Genomic DNA, 23457 nt, shown 5'->3' with positions numbered 1-23457 from the left:
ACTCTAAAGATAACAGGTACAGGTAGATAGAGAGCACAAGAGACACTCAAAACTAACAAAGAAGAGATGTATAATATTAATGATAATAGGACGCTACAACTCCAACCCATGTATAAAGCTTTAGACTGCTCAAGAGCAAGCCATCATGTTTTCTCACCACCACTCTTGACACAACTGCTTTCACGTGTTCCAAATGTCAGAGTAAAATTGGGGGCAGATAAACCGTAAGTGCAGTACATCAGCACAGCTTTAAGGTGCTTAAAAGCATGATGGCTTTTACTGGACCCGGGGTGCACATGCTGGAGACATTTCTGCAGAATTCACAATAGTACTCAGCCGTACTATGTATTTCTCCCACATTGTGACCGGTGCTACGAACGCCTGGCTGAGATCTCCGCATCCACACACCTCATTTGTCTGTTGGCTGGAGATAGAGGACTTTACCCTTTTGAACACCCATATTTTGCAGTGGTGAAGGTTAGAGATAAACTAGCCCAATGTTTGAAACATCTCTGTGAGTGGATACATGAGCCGCCCGTTCAACTGCACATAGAAATTAGGTTTGCACTGGAAAAAACAAGAAGCAACTGAGGAAATGAGCAAAATGATCTGCTTTGAGCGGGAAAGGTCACTTTGATGGTTGGGAACCTCGACCCTGCATGGGCTCGTTGCCAGCCTTTCTTTGTGTTCAGACAAATAGTCTGGCCACACTAGCTTTAAGATATCTGTGGGTTCTTTGAGACCAGATATTTGTACTTGTTTTTAAAATATAAAATTGTACAGCAGTTCAAATGACTCACAGTGTGCTCCCCAGAAATGAAAAGTGTCTTTGTTCTGTATTTGCTGTGGTGTTAGACTGACAATAAAATTCCATTTGAGCATTATCAGTACTTAATATGCGCAAAGATAAAAGGATTAGATGCTTGAAATAAGAAATTCTGACTTTAGGGAAGCAGTTTTCTACTTGTCAGCATTGATCAAACAGCTTTACCATGCTGGCAATCCTGGTTTTAAGGGCTGATTTATTCAAAACCAGTAATAAAATCTCAGTAACAAGTCAGAATATCTTATGAAGATAAGCAAGGTCACAAAAGCTTGAAACAAGTGAAGTGTTCTGGCATCAACTCTACCACATATCTTGTCAAACATATATTGCCTTGATTTGAGATGTTTCATGTTACTTAGATTTCATTTTTTGCAGTATATGAATTAAGACTTGAAGGCTTCGCTTGAGCTCGTGCGAGTTCAGAATCCATTTTACAGATCTACAGTGTAAGATGGATTTTCTGTACAGAGATTTTACCTGCGTAGAACCAGTAGCCATGTAGAGATTGGTAGGAAAAATGCTGGGTGCATTTCACTCACACTGTAAAGAGACATTTTCTTTTCGCCAGTTGCTTCTGACAGACTGTTGATTGCTTTGATGATGTCATTAAAATTTTTTGGTGTTTCACTGGAAGAGAGGGATGGAAGGAGAAGTAGAGACTTAGAACAGGTTGGATGGATGAAAAACAGAGTGAATTAGTCGCTCATTTTAAATAGGCCCTCGGGCAGCCTCATGGCAATGCCAGGCCCCCCAATTTGGCTCAAGGCCTTTGTCGCATGCCATACCTCATTTCACCCCTGCTTTTTCTGTCACCCTCCGCTTCATACTGCCTAATAAAGCATTTAATCGGTGGAAATGATTTAAAATGTAATAGGGCCTCCTGTGAGTTTTCAAACTAAGCCATCTTAGACTACTGATAGGACAGGAAGCAGCACTCAGAGCCTTAGTGCGAGGTCTTTACACACACGTGCAGAAAAAGTCATTTCCCTCCTACATACAAACTTTCCCCTCTTTCGCTAGACTGTTTGCAGCTCTCTATATATACCTCTTTACTTAGCCACTTCAGGTGAGGAGGTTTGTGACTTAACCGCAGTGGGGCTGTTAGAGTCGCGCTATAGGAACCCAGGAGTGGAGCAGCAGAGTGGATGTGACTCTCAACTAAGTTCAAGCATAGCTCTCCATGAACCATTTTCCCTTGTAGCAGTACATCTTTCCTGGCAGCTGAGTGTCACTGGAGGGCCACTTATGGGGACAGGCACAGCACCTGCCTGGCTTCAGTGTGTTTTGTTCTGCATAAGTATTAGCTCTGTTTATGATTAGGGGAACACATCCATGCCTGCAGTCCTCTGACCCTGAGTCATTGGGCCTTTGCATAGGGAATACAGCAGTGTAATTTGTTATGCATGTAGCGCTGCATCACATAAAACCCTGAATTTATGTTTCACTTCTGTTGCGTTCTTAGTTGTGTATGCTGTGTGTATCAATGGACCCTCTGCTGTCTTCCAAAGAGTCCTGGCACACAAGCAGCATTTATGAGAGCTTATTTTGGTCCATGCGATGGCACGAAGGGGTGAGGGGCCACCCTGACATGTTATACCACTACAGTCTGCGTGACTGCATGACACAAGCCAGCAGCCTGTCAGCAGCCCTGTAAGCAAACCACATGTGACCGGCCAGCAACCTGATTTAAGACACTGACATGCATTACTGTACATGAAACAAGACACAATGGAATTAAAGCTGGAGTAAGAAGAAATTCGGAAATGGCAGAATTTGAGAACCCTCCTCCTGCAGCTCTCCCCTCTCTGTCCTTAACCCCTCCCACCATACAACCACAGGCATATGCACACACTTTATACAGAACCCAGTGTTTCCCATACATTCATTTGTTTAATCTTATGTGCAGCACATTTGCTCAGCCCTTCCCTGCCCTGTTGTCTTCCTCTCTCTGTTTATCAGACCACGAATGAGACAAGAGTTAGCTAGCTAGCCACCCCACATCCCCGCTGCCTCACTCCCCGCTGTGGACTGCTTTACTGGGAGGAGAGTAGGCAACAACCTCGGACACAGACCTTTGAAATCTGTAGTTACTTTAATTTGGCCAGCACAAACTCCCTAGTGCTGTGTGTCACAGCAGGCTGGTGGCCAGCAGCACAGGTCTAACCTGTGTAAAGGCAGCAACAGAAAGTTTTCTTATATCCGAGTCAGGGCTGTCCAGTCCCCCTGAGTCTGGGTTTGCACTGGCTGAGACTGAATTGCTGCAGCTGGCAACTGGGGGTCCATCTGCCATCTGCTCTGCTCCCAGTGAAGTGGTCTATAGCGGCAGGGCAGTTAGGCGGAGGACACACTGTGTTCGAGGCTCTTGCTAATGTTAGCTACATAACCATGTACTTGAAGCTGCAGCTGTGAGCCTATAGCTCCAGTTAGCAGAAGGCTAAACTATTAGCAACATTTTCTCTCCATCCCTGAAACACCTCCCTGATACTGACACGTGTTTTGTTTTGTTTATTGACTCTCTTTCAGACTGAACAAATATAATAAATCCATCTTCCTTTTTGGGTTGCTTTGTGGTGTAGGCAGCTGTTGCCAATGCTGGAACAGCAACTTTCTCTGTACTCTGCATTTGAATCAGGCTCCCACCATCTGAAGGGACATGAATGTCCATCTGCATTTGTAGAGCAGCCAATAGGAACGCTGTCTCTCTGAAATACCCTGTGATTTGCCAGAGTCTCTCATCACTGTCTAGATTTTCTAAAGGCTGAAAACAGAGCCAAGAGGAGGTGCAGAAGTCTAGTTCTCTCTCAGACCCATTGAATTACAGTATGCCCTAAGGTTATTATGGGATAAATAAAACTGCTTACCCCAGATCTGAATGCTTTTTAGTGGTCTGATGATTTGTTTTATGTGTTTTTCCATCATTCAAATTCATAAAATTCTACCATTATGCATTATTATTATTGTTATTATGAATCACGACTGAAAATTTGATCCTTCACAAAGAGCAATCCTGTGAATTACCTCTGACTGGCTCGGGTTCAACAAACAAAACGGTCCTGCCTCACAGCTCTCCACCTTCATTTGCACTGTGCGTATTCACCTCCCTCTCCCTCCTGCTTTCACTGTCTTTGCTCCTTGTCTCTGTTGCTCAGCAGAGGCCCTGAGCCCTGTGGAGTGCACATCCATTTTGAACCTGGAGGCTGTCAAGCATGCTGTTGGTAAATGAGCGAGCTAACCTGTTGCTCTCTGTCTCCCCACTTCCACTTATCCTTTTTTTTTCTGTCTACCTCCCATTCCATGTTTCCTTAACCCTCTCCTTTTTTCTCACACCGGCAAATCCTCTCCTTCTCTTGTTCCTCAACAGCTTTTTAAGATTTCTCCTTAAAAGGACAACAACTCGTTTTTGTGAAATCAACCAACTGGGTCAGACTCCACAAGTCCCATTGTAGACACCCTGTGAAGGCTGTTTTATTCAAAGCACCTTGTAACAGATATTTTCCCTGTTAGCCTCAAGTCAAGTTTTGTATATCACATTTCATACACTGGTGAACACACTGTTCTTCAAATTAAAGGAAAACAAAGAGTAGTCCAACACAGGAACATGGTATATATATTAGATGTACACAGTGCCTGAAGCAGAGGCACATGAGACGACAGAGTGACTCATAGATCAATGATGAATTTCCTGCAAAGTTTCATATAAACACCACCCTCAATACTTGCTCCTTGGACAAGGAGTGAGTTTCATTTCAAAAGCAAGGCAGCGTGTTGCAGATGTTGCGTGAACAGCGGCCTCACAGCAGAGATAGACGGTCAGGCACAGAAAACAGAGCCCAGGGCCAGCGTATGTTAAGCATGTTCATTAATTTCTGTAGTTTCTCTCCTGCTGGCCCTGCTTGCTTCCTGGACGTGCCGTGGATCTTAATAGGCTTTGGATCCCTGCTCACTGTTTTGATGCACACAGAAATGCCCGGAGAGAGGGAGGGAAATATGAGAGAGAGAGCGGCAGAGCGAGATGCAGGGCGATAAATAAAGACAGATGACAGAAATGAACAGATAAAGAACATATGTCATAGGAAATAAATGAGGGAAATTGAACAGGAGAAATAATGACTCGCCTGCCAGACTGAAAGAAAGAACTTTAATTAACTAAATGTGCAGAGTCTGCAATTATAAATCCAAGTAAGTATTAATAAAAATGTCATTACCATCAATTTTTATGTACATCTGCACAATGCGCAGGCCTCAATACACCACTGCTGACACATGCATGTTACGGTAATAGCTACACCTGTGTCATCTTAGTCACACACTGAGTGAGCAGCTTGTCACCCATACAGGCAGCTTGCTTTACATTTAATGAGTCGTCTGTGTAGGTGAACGCTTAACCAATGACGCTGAACCGGCTTAGAGCTGTGTTAACTGTGCAGGGCTGGAGGGCACTAAAAAGGACCCCATCAGCGAGCAGCTTCCTGATGCCCCACTGTTCCACCAGGCCCCCATGCCGAGCTCCAACTCTCCAAAGAGACTTCAAAGGCAGGCATTTGCAGACCTGATGTAGGCGTTAACCTTTGACTCAGAGGCTCTCTCTGTGCAAACAGGGACAGCCTAATTGATGCTGTGCACTGCGGAAAAGAAATAACTTGTCCTTGTGGACTGCAGCCATTGAATAGAGTGCTTTAATTTCTGTCTCTAGCATTATGGAGACAGACAGTGGCTGTGCCTCTACTGTAGCAAAGTGGCCACATTTTTATGCCCAGTGCCAGCGACAGTCATGGCCGGACGCATTACATTTACCAGACGCATTATGTCTCAGGGTTGTCTGTCCTTCCATCCGTTCTTTTCCCCTGAATATCCTGATATCTCAAGAACGTCTGAAGGGAATTTCTTTAAATTTGGCACAAACGTCCACTTAGATTAATAGGTCAACAGATTAATTGGTCAAAGTAACCTCACGTCCATCCCATTCTCGAGAATGCATTATCTTAGGTCCATCTGGAGGGAATTTCATTACATCTGGCACAAATGAACTGATTAGAATTTGGTGATCAAAAGGTCACTGTGACCTCACAAAACACATTTTTGGCCATTACTTAAGAATTGGTGCGCTAATCAGGCTGTTCTCGTGCACTGTTAGAACGTATACCTACAAAAAGTAATGCTTCAGAATTTAGTCATAACCCACGGAATAACGATGAATGTGATCATGTGACCAATGCTCTGATGATAGTAGATGGGAAGGTAGTATACATACCACAAACAAACATAAACTTACTACATATAAAGTAAAGAGGATAATAAATTCCTAGTGTAATCAAAAGAGATGATAATGAAGTCCCCATGTCCTCAAACTCCACATAAAGAGGCAGGTTGGGGTGTTCGATGGGTCAAACAACACAGGACTTTCCCCCAGGAGACCAGTGTTTGTCTGCAGGAGTTCAGTGTTTGTTTCCTGTGTGAAACCAAGTGAACTTTGAATTATTTTAAAGTACATTGTCACCATGTTGTATCTCTTATATCTAACCTACCTAACCTCACATTAAGTGTGTAACATGACAATGCCATTTGCAATGCGCTAATTCGTTAGATAGCATACAAACCATTGTATCAGGATATTTGACATTTTATATTTTTTTATCATAACACAGCAACAGTAGGGGAGACATTTGGTTGATTATTGAATTGATGACACTTATTAGGGTGTCCACCTTGAAACTGCTGATTGTATCAATCTCTGTTTTCGGGTTGAAGATGTGTGTGAAGCATCCGTGTTTTGTAATATGTAGCTTCTTTGCAGCAGCATCCATATTTGAGGCATTGTTATTTGTTGTGACTACATATGAGTCTGGACAGACACGAATGAGGCTGAGGCTGTATTTCTAGTTTTTTAAGACCTCTAGTTACCAAGAGTTTGCATCTAGTAAGGCTACTGTATATGGTTGACAAAAGCAAGCACAGAACTAACGTACACAGAATTATTTTTAGAAATTTAAACAAAAAAAAAACAATCCTCATAGACCACTATGGCAGGTACGGATTTGTAGACATGGAAGAATGGCGGGGTGCAATTTTTCCCCAACCCCCATGGCCTTGAGATGGTCAGATACCAGCACAGCAGCAGGAGATTGAGTCAAGCTCTCGTCGCTCCTTGTGTCCCAAGATAATGCTGAGTGGACACACAGTTCACTCTGGTTAATTTTCCACCTCATGTCCCAGCTCCCTCTCACAGAGATAGAGGGAGCGATAGTCCAGACTGATAAAGGGATGTGGTGACTGAAGGATGGTAGCAGAGCCCCTCTGCAAGATTACATTTTCTGTGTTTTCACTGCTAACCACATTACTGGCTCTTTAAGGGACAATAGGCGTGCAAATAAGCATGAAACAGGAGGCCAGTGGATTAGTGGATGCATGAATAGACAGACAGGACCGGTTGATGGATGCATATCTGTGACGTGTGTCCAGTAATAGATGGACACAGGTTGTCTTTCCTGAACATGGAATGCTGGAGCGGTGGCTTAGTTTGGACCACCGATAGGAAGTTCTTCTGAATCACATGTTTTTACTTTAGAATTCTTTCAATCTTCAGTGTTCAGGAGGTTTTTACCTGCAGAGTTATCCACAGAGGTCTCTTCCTCTCAAAAACAAATGGACCAGATGATTAACACCAGTAAACACACAGAATAAAGCAGTTTTACATTACAGATGAATGTTTCTCAGATGCTGTTTGGCATGTGGGAGATGGGTCCCTCGACCAAGCGGCAACCTGCAGGGCTGAAAATTGAAGCCAACATGGAAGTGCCAGAAACTATAGTTCTCTGAACAGCCACTTGAGGCTAGCTCCGGAAGCCAGTTAATCCCCATAGACCTCCATGTGAAATGCCCAACTTTTCAGCAGAGATAAACACGTTTACAGCCTGGTATGAAAATGGGTTTGGTCTCTAGCTAATTTCAACATTCATGACAACTGTACAGGGGGTGAATTTTAATAAAACTCACCTGTTCACATTTTATTAAGGCTTAAAGTTATACATAATTAAGAGCAGGCCCCTTTGAGTGACTCAGCTGTCTGCTGATAGTGTCCTTGTATTCTCGGTCAGAACCACCCCTCGCTCCTCCACAGCACCAGCCTCTCGCACGAATATTCGCACTTCTGGCTCCAGAAACCAAGATGGCGACGGGGCAACCGCCAAAATGCCGAACTTGAGGCTTCAAAACAGGAGTCCACAAACCAGTGGGTATCGTCCCAGTAGCTACAGTCATTACTTTTACGGTCTACGGGCTAGACTAGCACCTCCTACAGTGTGCTCACCTTTTTGTCTGATAACTTAAGATCCCAATGAGTGGAATTATCTACAGAGGTCTTTTCCTCTGTAAAACAAATGGACTTGTCGATTTAAATGGTAAAAACACTGAATACAGCAGTTTCACGTTAAAAAAATATATGTTTTACCAACACTCTTGTTGGGGAAGGGCTACTTACTACAGTGGCTGATGCAAAAACGCAAATGACTCTATTTTGGGCCAGTGTTTGGTTTGTCCATTCTGGGCTACTGTAGAAACATGGTAGTGCATTCCAAGGTAACGAAAACACAATGATCCTTATTTTCAGCTGATTACATGCTGAAGAAAACATACTCGTCATATTCCATTTCTGCGAATATACCCTCATAAATCCGTCACACTGAACCTTTAACAAAAGAAAATCTGTCCTTCAAGAGAAAGGAGGGACAGTTGTAAGAGGCTTTCCTGTTGCACATTGCTTCATGGTGTCAGTATTTCAGTGCTCTTATTCTGAACTCTGTCCATCTTTTCCTTTGCATCACAGTAGCATGACGTGAAATGTTGGAGCTTTAAGATGGAACAAGAAGCTCTGACATGGCTTCCACACTGCTGTATCAATAATGAATCAACAGTGGAGCCAAGGTTTCCATTTACTTAAAATGCTGCTACAGAGAGAGCGTTATTTAACTTTTGGTTAAAATCATGATGTTGATAATGATGCCATTTTCTAGGCTGTCTTCATTAGGGAGTCATGTTATGCATCTTTGCCAGTTGACCACCACTCGCACGGCTGACTCCAGCCAAGCCGTGGCAAGGTGTTATGGCAGAGCAGCAGGACATTGTGTATGCGTGGAGTGTTTCTCATCCTGCCAGTTTTCCGTCCCTGCCAGCAGTGATTCCAGTGGTGTGTTACAGCTGAAGATATTGTCTGCCATGAGACACAATCTGCACCCTTTTCTTTGGTTCCTGGCATGTCACAGCAGCCCAGTATCTGATTTTATGAGGAAATTTAAATCCAAATCCTATTTTGAGTCTTGTAAAGAGCAAGTGCTCATTTAGCCAGGGTCGTCGGACAATGTGGGAACTTTACATGTTTGTCCTAATTTTGTGAACAACACTGCAATGACAACTCTGCAGGGCAATGTGTCATAGGGTTGCATCTATCCACACCGAATCACCCACTTGGCATCTGGTATTGAGGCTAATGTGTGTCTCTAAATACTTTGTGGTTGTTTAAACACACACACAAGGCATTCAGCCACAGGTGGCAGGTTTGGAAATGGAAAGGGTCGCTGACATGTTTCCCTTTGCCTTGGATCCCAAACAGCTCCAGTGGGCACAGAGTGTCTTTGTATCCTGAAGTGTCTTTGAAGGAATTAACACTTGGTTAACACTGATACTGATTCAGCTGTCCTTCTTCTTTACAGGACACAGATCTGCTGGATATAGCGTACATAAAAGATGCCAGAAATGGAAAGTGCACCAAATCACCAAAGGTAAGCCTGCAGTTAACTTATATGAGCCCAATACTACTATTACTACCCAATACTTTGATATACACATGAAAACATATTGGTTTCAATGCCTTATGGTTGTTGTTTTTTTCTATGTAATATTACATATTGAATCAAGAACAATGGCTTCAATCTTGCTCTTGTTTTTGTCTGTTGGAGCTCTGAGCAGTGTACTCAGAGGACAAAGGAGAGATTTTTATGCTTTAGTGCCAGCAGCAGCTGCGGCCAGAGGCGTTATGATTTCAGGTTGTCTGTCTCATTCTTGTGAACATAATATCTTAAAGGGGAAGTTCCGTTTTTTACAACCTGGACCTTATTTCTGGCATTAAATACGGTTGTTTACTCACCCAGATAAGTTTGGTGTCATTTGGAGTCCTTTGGAAGATATTTAGATCCGCGAGAGCCGCGTATATCCATATAGTGGGAATGATCGGGGCACCGACAATGAGGCTCTAAAGGCAAGGCAAGGCAAGACAAGTTTATTTGTAGAGCACAATTCGTACACAGAGTAATTCAAAGTGCTTTACAGAGCAAGAAAATGCATTAAAATCACAATACAAAATAAAAACATAAATAATCATTATAAAATGAACTTTAAAAGAGAAGAGTGCAGATAAGATCCTTTCAGTCATATGCACAGTGAAATAGAGCTGTTTTGAGCCTAGATTTGAACATTGTCAGAGTAGAGGCCTGTCTCACATCTTCAGAAAGATTGTTCCAGATTTTAGCTGCATAAAACTGGAATCCTGATTCCCCATGTTTAGTCCTGACTCTGGGCACCAGCACGAGGCCGGTCCCTGAGGTCCTCAGAGTCCGAGATGGTTCATATGGCACTAACATGTCAGAGATGTACTTTGGTGCTAGGCCGTGGAGAGACTTGTGCGCAAGCAGAGCTGCTTTAAAGTCTATTCTCTGAGCCACAGGAAGCCAGTGTAGAGACCTGAGCACAGGACTAAATAACACATTATCTGCCGCGAAACTCGTTCATTTCACCAATATGTTTTTAAGAATCGCTAGAGTTGCTTGTCATCATCATCCGGGTCATTTATACTGACCTACTAACCTCTGACCTGGATGATGTCATCCAGGTGCGCCGCCGCACACCCGCAGCACGGCTCTGTTTACAGCTGGAATTTGCTACTGTTAGTTTTTTGAAACATGCCTGAATATTTGTCAGATTTTGAGGTTGTGGATGACGACTTTGAATATGATGGACGTCCTTACCGTTTTGAGCCAGAGTATACGGATGAGGAGCTCTTTGAAAGGAGGATGCGGAGGCAGAGAGAGGAACAGCTGGCCAGAGAACAACAAACCGCTGCACGTCCGAGAATAGATGCTAACTGGTGGTGTTCTTGTGGACAATGTTCCACTATGCCAACGGAGGAGGAATGCCTTTGTTGCTCCGAGTGGGATTTGAGGCCAGGAGATACACGTCTGGATGTCTCCAGAAATGACTGTCTCACAACTACAGAGGATTTCACTTCTATGATCAACCGGGCTGTTGTAGAGACTTTTTTTCGTGTCCCGAAAGTAAACTGGAAGACCCAGCCAAAGCCTGCAGGACTGAAGGGCAACTTTCGATTGAGTAAGTAGCCTACACACATGCATAAATTGTTTATTTTCCTTGTTTGCTTGATAAGTAAATAACTTTGCGAATTTACATTTCTTTAGTTTCTTCTCATCGCTTGTGTAGAACGGCCCGCACACTGCACAAAAAGCAGAGGCGCTTCTTATGCAAAATGGGAATTTATTATTACATATTGCTCAGTGACAAAAAGTGAGAAACAGAAAGGTGAATGTTTCGGTGGTAAAGAGGATTGTCTTTACGAATTGCCTCTGATTTTTTTTTTTTTTTTTGCATGACATCATCCAGGTCAGAGGTTAGTAGGTCAGTATAAATGACCCGGATGATGATGACAAGCAACTCTAGCGATTCATAAAACATATTGGTGAAATGAACGAGTTTCGCGGCAGATAATGTGTTATTTAGAGCCTCATTGTCGGTGCCCAAGGTCCAGGTTGTAAAAAATTGAACTTCCCCTTTAAGAACACCTTGAGGGAATGTCTTCACATTTGGCTTAAAGAAAACCTTGATATAGTGTTTTCAAATTTGGCACAAATGTCCACTTAAACTTTAGGATGAACTGATTAGATTTTAGTGATGAAAGGTCAAGGTTACTGTAACATTGTATAACTGTCTCATTCTCATGAACATAATATCTCAAGAACACCTTTAGGGAATTTCTTCAAATTTGTCACAAACGTCTACTGGGACTCAAGGGTGAACTGATTAGAATTTGGTGGTCAAAGGTCAAGGTCACTGTGAACTTGTGTCTGTCTCATTCTTGTGAACACAATATCGCAAGAAAACCTTGATGTAATTTTTTCAAATTTGGCTTAAACGTCCACTTGGACTCAGCGATGAAGGGATTAGAAATTGGTGGTCAAAGGTCAAGGTTACTGTGATGTTGCAACTGTCTCAATCTTGTGAATGCAGTATCTCAACACCTTCAGGGAATGTCTTCTAATTTGTCACAGACGTCCACTTGGACTAAACAATAGACTGATTAGAATTTGGTGGTCAAAGGTCAAGGTCACTATGACCTTGCGTCCATGTCATTTTTTGTGAATGCAATATATATAAGGCTTTGAGGGAATTTGCTCAAATTTTGCGCAAAAGTCCATTTCTTCTCAAGAATGAACTTAATAGAATTTGGTGGTCAAAGGTAATGGTTACCATGGGGTGTCAGTGGCTTAGTGGTAGAGCAGGCGCCCCATGGTTCGACTCCAGCCTGTGGCCCTTTGCTGCATGTCACTCCCTCTCTCTCTCTCTCTCTCCCCCGTTCACACTCATCTGTCCTATTGATTAAAGGCTTAAAATGCCTGAAAAAAAAAAAAAAAAAGGTAATGGTCACCATGATCTTGCATCCATCTCATTTTCGTGAACATAATATCTCAAAAACACCTTCAGGGAATTTGCTCAAATTTCTTGCCAAGGTCCACTTGGACTCAAGAAGAACTAAATAGAGTTTGGTAGTGAAAGGTCAAGGTCACTGTATCCTCTCAAAATCTGTTTTTGGCCACAACTCAAGAATTCATACACTAATTTTGACATAATTTTACGCAAATGTCTGATAAGATAAAATGTGGACGTGATGATATATTATATCCATTACTCAACGTCATATCTCAGGAACAGAAGGGGAGACATTTGGTCAGATACTGAACTGGTGACGCTAATCTTGGGTGTCCACCTTGAAACTGTGCTGATGGAGACATGGATACAAACTGTATGTGTAACTTGACTGGCTGGAAAAAGCATACAGCTGCAGGACAGTAGCTCTAGTTTGTCTGTGTAGTATATTGAATCAAGACAATAGTTGGAATATAGTTTGTGTCTGTTGAGGCTCTGGGAGCACAATGAGTAGTGTACTCAAAGGACAGAGGAGGGCTTTTTCAGGTGATGATATGCTTTGTAAGCGTTTATTTTTGTACAGAAATGAAAGCCATGAGTGGGTGTGAGCCCAACAACGAATCAGACACTGTCTGCATCCGTGTGGCCATGAACTCTGTTATGGATAGGATGGAGAATGGTTCAGGTGGTGTAATGACTGAAACATATAACCATGAGACTGGTACATACACAAATGGGTGTAGGTGTGAGGTGTGGTTGATGTAATCTTGTTTCATATGGCCCTCTGAGAGTCATATTTTGCATTGATGTGACTTGCGACTGAAACATGTTTGTGAATACTTGTTTGTGTGGCTGTATGTGTCTGTGGTGTGGAGACAAAAGCAAGGAAGTGAAGATCAAATGACACTCATGATTGACAAACATGATTTGAATTCAAACCCACACAGATAATGGATGCTTTCCAGGGTTTTTGAAATTGCTATTTCACAGCTAATTAAAATAGTTGTGATTGTGAGCGATGAGAGAAGAATTTGTACACGCACTTTTTTAATCTGGCACGCCAGAACTGTCAGGGAATTTGGCTCATTCTGGTGCAGTTACAAAGCCAAATTTAGTTCTTGCAGTTAATTTCCCACTTACCGAGCGATGATGAGAACAATAACCTGCATTATTTCCCACTTTCTCATTATATAGCCGCGCTAAATGACTCAATTTCACGTTCATATTTGATCTAGTCAGTCTTGAGACGAGCTGCTGTTACATAGCAGCAGCGCTCTACATCGCTTTGACTCGGTACAGCGGGAGAAGCGAGTGGGGGTCGCGCACTGCTGCTCCATCTGGGGAGTGAGTAATGATGGAATGAGTACAATAACACAGAGAGGATTCATGCATTTCTAAACAGCTTACAGAGTGATGCTACCCAGGGAGGAGACATGACCACGTGACAGGTAAGATGGTCGAAGCATTGGAAATCCATTACTGGGTGATGGAGTGGTGATGCACCCTGGGCACTGTAATGGGAGCACCAGTGAGACACAGTGTCTGAAGAGTTGATGGGTTGAGGAGAGGAAGGGAGGAAAGGGGAGAGGCTGTGGGGGGGATGGGGGAGGTGGGGAGGGGGGATGATTAAGCCACTGTGGGGATGAGGGGAAGGGAAGCAGAGAGAGGAGAGGGGAAAGCAAGGGGAGCTTTTTATGAGAGATCTGCAGGAGGTGAGAAAAAGGATGAGAGGATGAGAGGAAGGACACGGAGATGATGCGAGGTCAAAGGAAGATGTCAGCTGAGAAGCACAGATAATACCAGACAGCAGTTGCTCAAAGTGGACGGCACTTTTCATGGCTTGCTTCTCAAGCATTTCACCCTCACACGTTTTTAAGGCTCTTGTCAGAATGTCGAAGGTTTTGCCTGAAAGAAATGTACGATAGCTGAAAGAATTTTATTTTTCAGTTAAACATAAGGCTTGGTAAATATGATGCTGTTGGTCATGCAGAACACATAATATTGATTTTGAAATCTGAATAAGCTGACAATAGTGGACACAAGACAAAAGTTATGATGTGACTGAGCACATTACATTATACGTGCCCAAAAAACCTTGCGGAGTGTTGGAGATATCAGCCGTAGAGATGTCTGCCTTCTCTCCAATATAATGGAACTAGGGCTGGGCGATAAAATGATAATGAAAACTATCTCGATAGAATTTACCTCAATAGAGTCATAATAAATATTTGATAAATCCTCAATTAAATTAAACCACTTAAACACCCATAGAGGGGATTTAATTCACCTTAAACACCAGTAACCACCTGCCATTGAGCAGAAGTAGTAGTATTAGTAGTAGTAGTAGTAGTAGTAGTAGTAGAAGTAGAAGAAGAAGGAGACAAGACAGGCCACTAAAGCATATGTTAACATTTTAACGTTACAGCATCATGATACAGGCTCAAGTAATGATTGTTTTGACCACGGATAACAGCACGAGGCTACCCCAGGATTGAATTTGCCACATAACGTTAGCCACAGTAGCTGTCACAGGAACTATTTTCTTTCTACTGAACTACACCCACCAACTGTATCACTGCACAGAAAGAAGTGTGCATCTACTGTTGGCTCAACTAGCACCACTGAGCTAGGTGACATCACAGCTCAGCCGAGGAGGACGCCATTAATGGTCACATCTCTTGCTGTCACAGACACAAGCTTGTCGTCTATGAGTAGATGCACACTTCCCTCTGCACTGTTATACAGGTGATGGGTGTAGCTCAGTAGAAAAAAAATAGTTCCTACATGAAACTGCTCACAACAAGGTCTGTGGATTATCTGATTTCTGGAAAGAGACATTGCTGTTGAGTTTGTTTTGGCGCTTTGAGCACCACAAGCTGAGTGCCATCTATTTCCATTATGTTCGAGAAAAGGCAGACATCTCTACGGCCGATATCTCCAACCCTCGACAACTCACACCAAAACAATGTAGATTGATAAATAGCACTACAGGTAGGAAGAAAATGTGTATTTTTGATTGCAGGGTGAACTGTCCCTTTAAACACTAAAAAACCGATTTGAGTCAGCCCTGATTAAAAAAAAAAAAAAAATGCTGCCTTCCAATTGAAGTCATTGAAACTGATCAGTATCTTCGGTATAAGTTCTCTCTGTTCATGGTTGCATCCAGGCAAATACGAGGTTAAATGATTAGAGGAAGCAGATCTCGAGAGAGGAAATCCTTTTTCAAATCAACATTTCACATCTGAACTCAAAACTCTCTGTGAGTCAAACTGCAAACACAGGTCCTATTTTTACTACCTTGTTGTTGTGTCTGTTGGTTTTATATTTATATGCTCTCTGCTCTTTAAAGCTCGCACCGCTCCTTCTGCTCTCGCTCAAGGGCTCCCTTAGCAGCATTCATTCATTCATGCAAATTGCTGGAAACCAACACACTCACCGAGACGAGACAAGATGTTGAACTTGCGATGATGCATCAGTAAAAAGCTTCAGAAGTGCTTTTATTGTGCTACTCAAGAGTCCTGCGTCTCAGCCCCAATATTGTCAGACTCTGATGCAATCACTCTCAGCAGACTGGCTCGAAATGGGCTCCAGATGGAAGGGCTGTTTTGGCTCGCCCATTTTGGAGCTCTTGTTCCTACTACAGCTCAAGTTACTTCATATTGTCTCTGACCGCCATCAGAATTTCTGTCTGAACGCCATTAAGATTTGGAGCACGCTGCTGTGTTCATCGGCTCGTTGCAGTGTGTGGGCAGCATGTCTGCCCTCTGATGAACTTGTGCCACCCTGCCCACGGGCTCCAGCTACTCAGCTATGATTCATACATTTTCGCTGTGAAGACACACACACACACACACACACACACACACTCAGAACACAAATATATTTGACAGAGAGTAACGTTCAATGTCACTTGTACCTTGCGTACTTGTATACTTGCGCTGAGTAGAACAACAAAGCGCGATAAAAACGTTGTCCTTTGTTCCACCGTGCTCAGGATGATGATGCTAATTAGCATGTGTCCAACCCATCATAATTCAGGCTGATTAGATTGGCCGCTTGTCAGAATGACAAGAGGCAACCTTTGTTTGACGAGAGGCTCCAGAAATAAATCACACAGCCTTAGGTCTGGTGAGCAACGCACAGCGCTAATAATCATCCACATCATATGCCCACAAATAGCTGGCAGATTTTCCATATTCAACACAGAGCAGAGGGCAGAAAGCTGACAAGAGCATTTGCTGTTGCTTCTAAATCTCTATGGTTGTTTTTACATGCATGCTTATCATGGTGTACTCAAACTGTGGCAGCAGGGAAAGGAGCATCTCTTTCATTTTGGCAGTGGCACCTGTAACTCTGTCATCAGCTGGAGGATTGTTTTCTAACCTTGTGTACATCAAGTATGTCGTATTATTTAATAGGATTTTTGCTCAGATTGTTAGTTTCAAAAAGACACACTTTGCTTTTGAAATGTAAGAATAGAACAACAGCATCCTTATCTATTATATAGTCTCAGATATGACAAAGGTATAATTAATTGACATGGAGTCGATTATATGTTTCATAACCACTTGACATTTCATGGATGTTGGCGTTCTGTATTCAACACCAACATCCATGAAATGGGTTTGGTAGCTCCCTGAATACTGTCTTTATAAGACTGCATTTATTTTACAATGTTTAAAGAAAAAGTACGGAAACCCTACGGGGCAAGTGAGAAAATTTCTTTGGTGATCCATTTTTTAAGTCTGATCTAAATTATTTTTCCTCTGTGTTTATGACTTAAAAAAATGTTTTTCATCAGTGAAACAGGTGGAAAAAAGTTTTGCAAGGATCATTTCTCTAATTTGTTTATTTTTATTTTTTGGCAGGTGTTTTTTTTTTATTCAGTATCTTGTTTTTTTTCTGTCAGGGTTCTTGTTGATCCTTAAAAAGTCTTAAAAGGCACTGAATTTATTAATAAAATGTCAAATCAATCTTCCGGAAGTCTTAAAAATGCTGAGACATGGGAAGTAGATAGTTTTTTTTTCTGATGTAAGATCATGAAATCTCAAAATAATTAGTAACATCAATGTTTTAAATATAATTTGCAGTATGCTTCTCGCATTAACATCACGTCAGGATAGTGGAACTAGCAACACTCATATTTTATTTCCGGCTGGGATGCTCAGAGCCGACGATCCACTGTCTGCTAGCTAGTTGTCAATGTTCCCGAGATGACTTGGGGAAGTAGTCATTTAACCAAGATTTTGTGGCATGAAACCAGTACAGGGCAGCACGCACAAGGCTCAGTGTACTTTATACAACAATTTTTTTAAACTCGGCGCTATGGGAATCCCACACGCACAGTGAGAAACACAAAATTTCCAAGAAAACCTTCCAACAAATGCCACGTATTTCCCAGTTCCGTTCTACCCTCGTCTCCGCCACAAGACGGAAAAGTTGTGTTTTATAACACAGTAACATTTGGGCAAAATAGTCTCTAAACCTTAGTAACTAATTTCAGCAATACTGATCTTGGCCAAAAGATGCAGAAGTGTACCACTACTCCATGTTCTAAACAGGACTAAGTTTATTCATGTTGTCTTCTGGGTGAGTTTTAATTCCTCATTGCACTCTTTACACAACGTACATACCATATTGGGTGTTAGTAAGTTGTGTAACATTACTGTCATGTCTTTCTTTTGGCTTGATTACGCTGCCAAAACATTTTTTCCACCTGTTAAGTCATAAACACAGACTAAGATCCGAATTTTCTTTGTCGCTTGCCTCTCAGGGCTTCTGTACAAAAGTCTGATAGAATGAAATATACTAGAGACTATTCCTAGGTAAATGAAACCATGACTATGAACAGTAACATAGGGCCCAAACTATTCTCATATTAAGGGATGGAAATGGATTGATTTTATTGATGCCATTATTGAGTCTGCTTACTGGTCTGGATCGTTGCCGTTTCCCTTATTGATTCCTGATCAATTTCTGTGTAGACCGAAAGTAGGCCTGCACAGGTTTTTGCCGTCAACACAACTGTTTTGTTGTCTGTGAGCGTGAACACAGCTGAGATGAAATGAAAGAATATTTGTGTAGCATTTGTTTTCATTTACATTTTCTTAGTCACGGTAAAACCTGTTAAACCTGCCTGTGTGGCGCTAATGTTATTATAACAGGATATTTACCCTTGGTAACGGATCTGCGTCTCGGTTGGGCAGCATTGGCACTCGTGCGTGTTGTATAGAGATGTTCCAAAACATATTACTGGTTACTTGGTGCACGTTTCCCGAAACACAGATGCAGGAATTTGTCAACTGTCAGAAAAACATGCCGACATCGACAAAAGGAATTGAAAAGCTCGGATGCATACAATATAGATGGATTGGACAATTTGGAAAAGGTCCTCAACTGGAACTGGTTCTAGATTCCCATCCGTACTCCCTACCCACAAATTCACTTCACTGGAGAAAGATAAGGGAAAATGAAAAGAAAAAAGACCCGACAGATCATTGATTTATTTCATACATGCATGTGAAATGTCTGTATGTAGGTTCTATAAATGTAAGCCCCTGGTAACCGTGGCAGGCCCCGTTGTTTCAAACCATCCATTCATGTTGTCTCTTTATTAAAACAGCAGATAAGCTTGTTCGTGCACAGCATGTTCTATCTCGTCAGCACCAACCAAACAACTAAAGCCAATCATATCTGCAGTCTCACCTGTACACTTTACTGTGCAACTAACTTCTACATGACTGTGCTCTTCTACTTCACTCTGTCTCCTCTTGCACTGCGAGGGGCATATTGTCAGCCCGTCCCTCTGCTCTCTGGAAGTGTTCTTCTGTCTGAATTGTTCTTTCTTTGCGAACTGGCAAGAGGGAAATGTAATCAGCATCTCACCATGCTGCTTACAGTAGGTGTCTGACAGACAAAATTACATGCTTTCTCTCAGTCTCTCTGACAACCAAACGGAAATCTGTCAAATCTGTCTGAGAAATGTCCTGCTTGTGCTCAGGGTTGTAATATACATCTTGAAAATGGAGAACTTTAATGATTTAGTGCTCTCCACTGCGGACTTCGACTCAAATCTTTCCCATTTTTATAATGGAAGTAAGAAATCAAACACAGCTGCTGTTACACTGCAGGAGGGCAGAATGTGCAGGCAGAATGTGGTCTGATAATTCAGATATCCTTATCTTATCCCAGCCTGAGTCTGCCATGTGCTAGGTGAATTATTTTACTGTGCGTGTGTGTGTTAAACAAGACATGAGGATCACGTAGCTCCTCCATCCCATGATACATAGATGATCAGGCTGACTGAGTAGAGCAGATGGCTTTGGAGGCTCACATGCTCACACACAGGCGGAGGGGTTGTACTCAAAATAGAATATTTTTTGTTTGTAGTATTGGTGAATTTCACACACAACGAGAGGCACACTTGCTTGTGGTTAAAAATATATACAATTGACTGAGAGAGGAACAAATTGATTTCTGGAGTCTTGTCAAAGAGCATAGTTTACAAAGGTGCGCCGTGTTGACTGTTATCAGCAGAGAAACACATGGGAATCACTAACAACTCCAAAACAAACTGGAAAACAACCATTAACATGCTGCGACCATATACAGTCAAAATACCAAGGGAATGATGTGTGTTATTTTAAAAGATGGACAGTCTTCCTCTTTGGGATTTCCTTGTTCCTTGTTGTCTTTGACGGTGTATGAAAATGTAATGAATGGACTGAAGTCGGCAGTAGAATCAAGGCTACAGTATTCATTTCCTCCAGAGCTATTTGTTCCTTCAGACTTTTTATTGTGAGGTGAGAGGAAGTGGCCGCCAGCTCTGTTACAGGCTCAGCTCGCAGCAGAGAGGACTGCTGCTAAATACAGAGCAGCTTGTGTGTCCCCAGCAGTGTAACAGGATCTGGGAGAGGCCAGCAGGCCATTATCACCACCGCGCTGTCTGGCCAACAAAGTCGGCTAAAGCTCCGTCTCCCACAGCAGTAAGTGCTAAACAGCTCCTCCGAGCGCACAGCAAGCTACTGTAGGGTTTAGATGTGCCCTTATCCAACGCAAAGTGACAGTGTTATGACAGTGTTTTGGACAGTGATTACATAGCTAAGGCAGTAAACATGAAACAGTTCATACACTATCAGTGGCCTGGTATTTATTTTTGGAAATGTGAGGCAGTGCCTTATCCAAATTCTTTTTAAACTTCAGTTACAGAAAACAGACCCAGATCCTGAAGAGGACTGCTTAAAGCTTAACTAAATATATAAAGAAATAGATTATAAACATCCAGTGTGAAGGATTCGGGGGAGGATATTGACAAAAATGGAATGAAGTATTAATAACTATGTTTTTATGCAGTGTATAATCACCTGAAACTAATAATTGTTGTGTTTATTTTACCTTAGAATGAGCTGTTTATATTTACATACAGAGAGGGTCTTCTTCTGCGGAAGACGCCATGTTATTTCTGTAGTTGCCCAAAACAGACTAGCTTTAGATAGGGCTGATCGTATTTACACATTTATGCATTTTTGTCTTTGTGCATTGGCCACCGTAGTTGTCCTACATGCCTGGCACACTGCAATCTGCAACATAAACCACTAGATGCAAATAAATCCTACCAACACAGTCTTACCCCAGCTTGTTAAATACAGACATTCGGTCAGTGGCACTACATGTCAAAATATGACCCACTAGGTACCCGCCTGCATCAGTTTTGGATGTTCAGGGATGGCGTGTCAATTGACGCTTATTACATGCAATGTGTCCTTTCAAGATACACTTCCGTTTTCACAATGTGCAGGTTTTGCTCTTTATATGCATTGTCTTTTCAAAATAAACATACAACATAGGTAAAAAACAAAAGGAAACAAAAGTATGGATAGGTATCGGAAAAATCATCATAGTTTGGCTTAAAGTAAGAACGGTTGTTACTAATGTTACGTGACATCACATGACCATAGATTTATAATCATATCTAGATAACGGATGCCAAGATTGCGCCTCTTCATTCCAATGGAGTTTTGGCATCAGGGTTAACTTCCGTGGTAATCGGCCCACTGAATATGCGCAGTAGTGTTTCTCCTGCTGGCCCCACCCTTTAGTTCCCGCTCAGCTCATAGACTCACGAATTTATAAATCGCTTGGCTTGTGTGTTACAGATTATAAACCTCCATGGGTCAAAAATTCATAATTAAAAGAATCATAATTGACCTTGTTTGCAGTTCAGGTGTGCTGTCAACAGTTTTACAGACATCTCTTTAATAATGGTGGCCTTAAGGGAAAAATGCTTTTTGGGCCACAGGAGACTTTTATGCTGCTATACTGTGAGTGGTCACTGGGAAAATTGTCTTCAAGGCAAATTGGCATTCCTCAGGGCCTGCACATGACATACTATCGTAGCATGCTACACATACCAGCACACTACGTTGTTACTGAAATAACTATATTGACTTTTGGTTTCACACTGGAAAGTCAACTTCCTGGGTGAAAGTCCCACCCTATGCGGACTTTCTCACTCTCTATACTATGGCAGTTGCCCGTAGTGTCAGAAACTGCAACCACCGGGTGCGTAACGCACCCAGCTAAGGGTGCCTCTGTGTGTTGGTGTTTGCCGTCGAGGGCCACTGACCAAGTGTTGGTATTTGACGAGTATTCTGCTTTCAGGTCCATACTTGTATTTAAGGTTTCTACTAGAACATGTTTACATGCTTTACTGGTTAAAAAACACTTTGTTTTCCTCATACATTCAGTGCTAGAATACCTTAGTCACCCCTATCTGAAATGCTTCATTTTAGCACCTGTCTCTCTAAGCCCCCCTCCTGAAAAAGCCCAGTCTGCTCTGATTGGTCAGCATTTCAGAGTCTTCTACATTTCAGTCATTGCAGCCGCAGGGAATGACTGTAACGGAGAATAGCAGCACTTTATACTATTAAAAAAAATCACAAATAAAAGCTTCTAAACACATTTGGACATGTTCCAGCAGGAATATGACCCGAAAGCTACAACATCAACAGCCAAGATTACGTGTTTACCTGACATTAGCATGTAGCTTGATACAGCAGTGTATGTAATGTGAACACTTGCAGTGTCGTGCCTGAAGCAAATGATCTTATAAAGAAATCCGTCACCATCTGACATCATCCTTCTGAAAAAAAAAAAAAAACAGTGGAGACAGAGGTCTGAAGCCTGAGGTTTTTGGTAACATATGTTACATATGTTTACCTCATGATTTGAAACTTTGGCCACGTTTAATATGAACATCCAACACTGTAGCATTATATATATGACAGAAAATAGAAAAGCATAATGTGTCGCTTTAACAGGCCCTTTAGATTTTTCTTTTCATGCTCAAAGGCTCTTGCTGTGGCATTGTTTCTAACTATTATCTGTGCGGTCTGGAGTGTATCGATGAAAGACGGGGTCACAGTATGTGCTCCAGCTTCAACAATCACAGCCCTCCAAACCTATCGATGTAAGAATGGGCAAGGCCTTTGTCTGACCCTGGACACTGCAGCATGACAAGATGAATAGGTGAGAAAGCATGGAAATATGAGGTAACATGAGTTCAGTGACATTGCAGAGTGTACTTGGTATACTGTGCGCTGTAATGCACACTGTAAACTGTCAGTGAGAGTGTCTGCCGCTTTAACAAAGTGAGTGACAGAGTGTCAAGATATACGACCTCTGCTGACATGTGAAACGCTTGTCAACAGTCCGCAAGCGCTTTAATTTCTGGTTTGCATTTCAGCAGCAGAGGAGATTAAGTAGAGGCAATAAAATACCCAAACATAGCCTTATAACAGCTTTGATGAGTACTCAGGTGCATCTGCTGCTGGCGGCATATTGTACATCGTGATGGCCAACATTTATAGCAAGTCTGTTTGAGCTGTGCATCAGCTTATGACTGCGCCAGTGATTTATTTGTGTGT

At 42.2% G+C, this 23457-nt stretch overlaps 1 protein-coding gene across 4 annotated transcripts in view; it reads left to right on the top strand.

Annotated features, from left to right (window-relative positions):
* Positions 1 to 23457, top strand: part of plcb1l (phospholipase C beta 1-like) — a 210008-nt gene that overhangs the window by 46380 nt on the left and 140171 nt on the right. For all 4 annotated transcript variants that reach the window (XR_004502838.2, XM_033648795.2, XM_033648797.2 and 1 more), the window contains exon 3: positions 9532 to 9600. Coding sequence is in view for 3 of the 4 variants with exons in the window: in XM_033648795.2 (XP_033504686.2) it covers positions 9532 to 9600 (69 nt within the window). In the remaining variant the exon portion in view is untranslated. The remainder of the gene's footprint in view (positions 1 to 9531; positions 9601 to 23457) is intronic.

Source organism: Epinephelus lanceolatus, chromosome 13 (assembly GCF_041903045.1).
Source record: "Epinephelus lanceolatus isolate andai-2023 chromosome 13, ASM4190304v1, whole genome shotgun sequence".
NCBI lineage: Eukaryota > Metazoa > Chordata > Actinopteri > Perciformes > Serranidae > Epinephelus > Epinephelus lanceolatus.
Note: the sequence above shows the minus strand (reverse complement) of the source record. Positions and strands in the feature narration are given on the sequence as shown.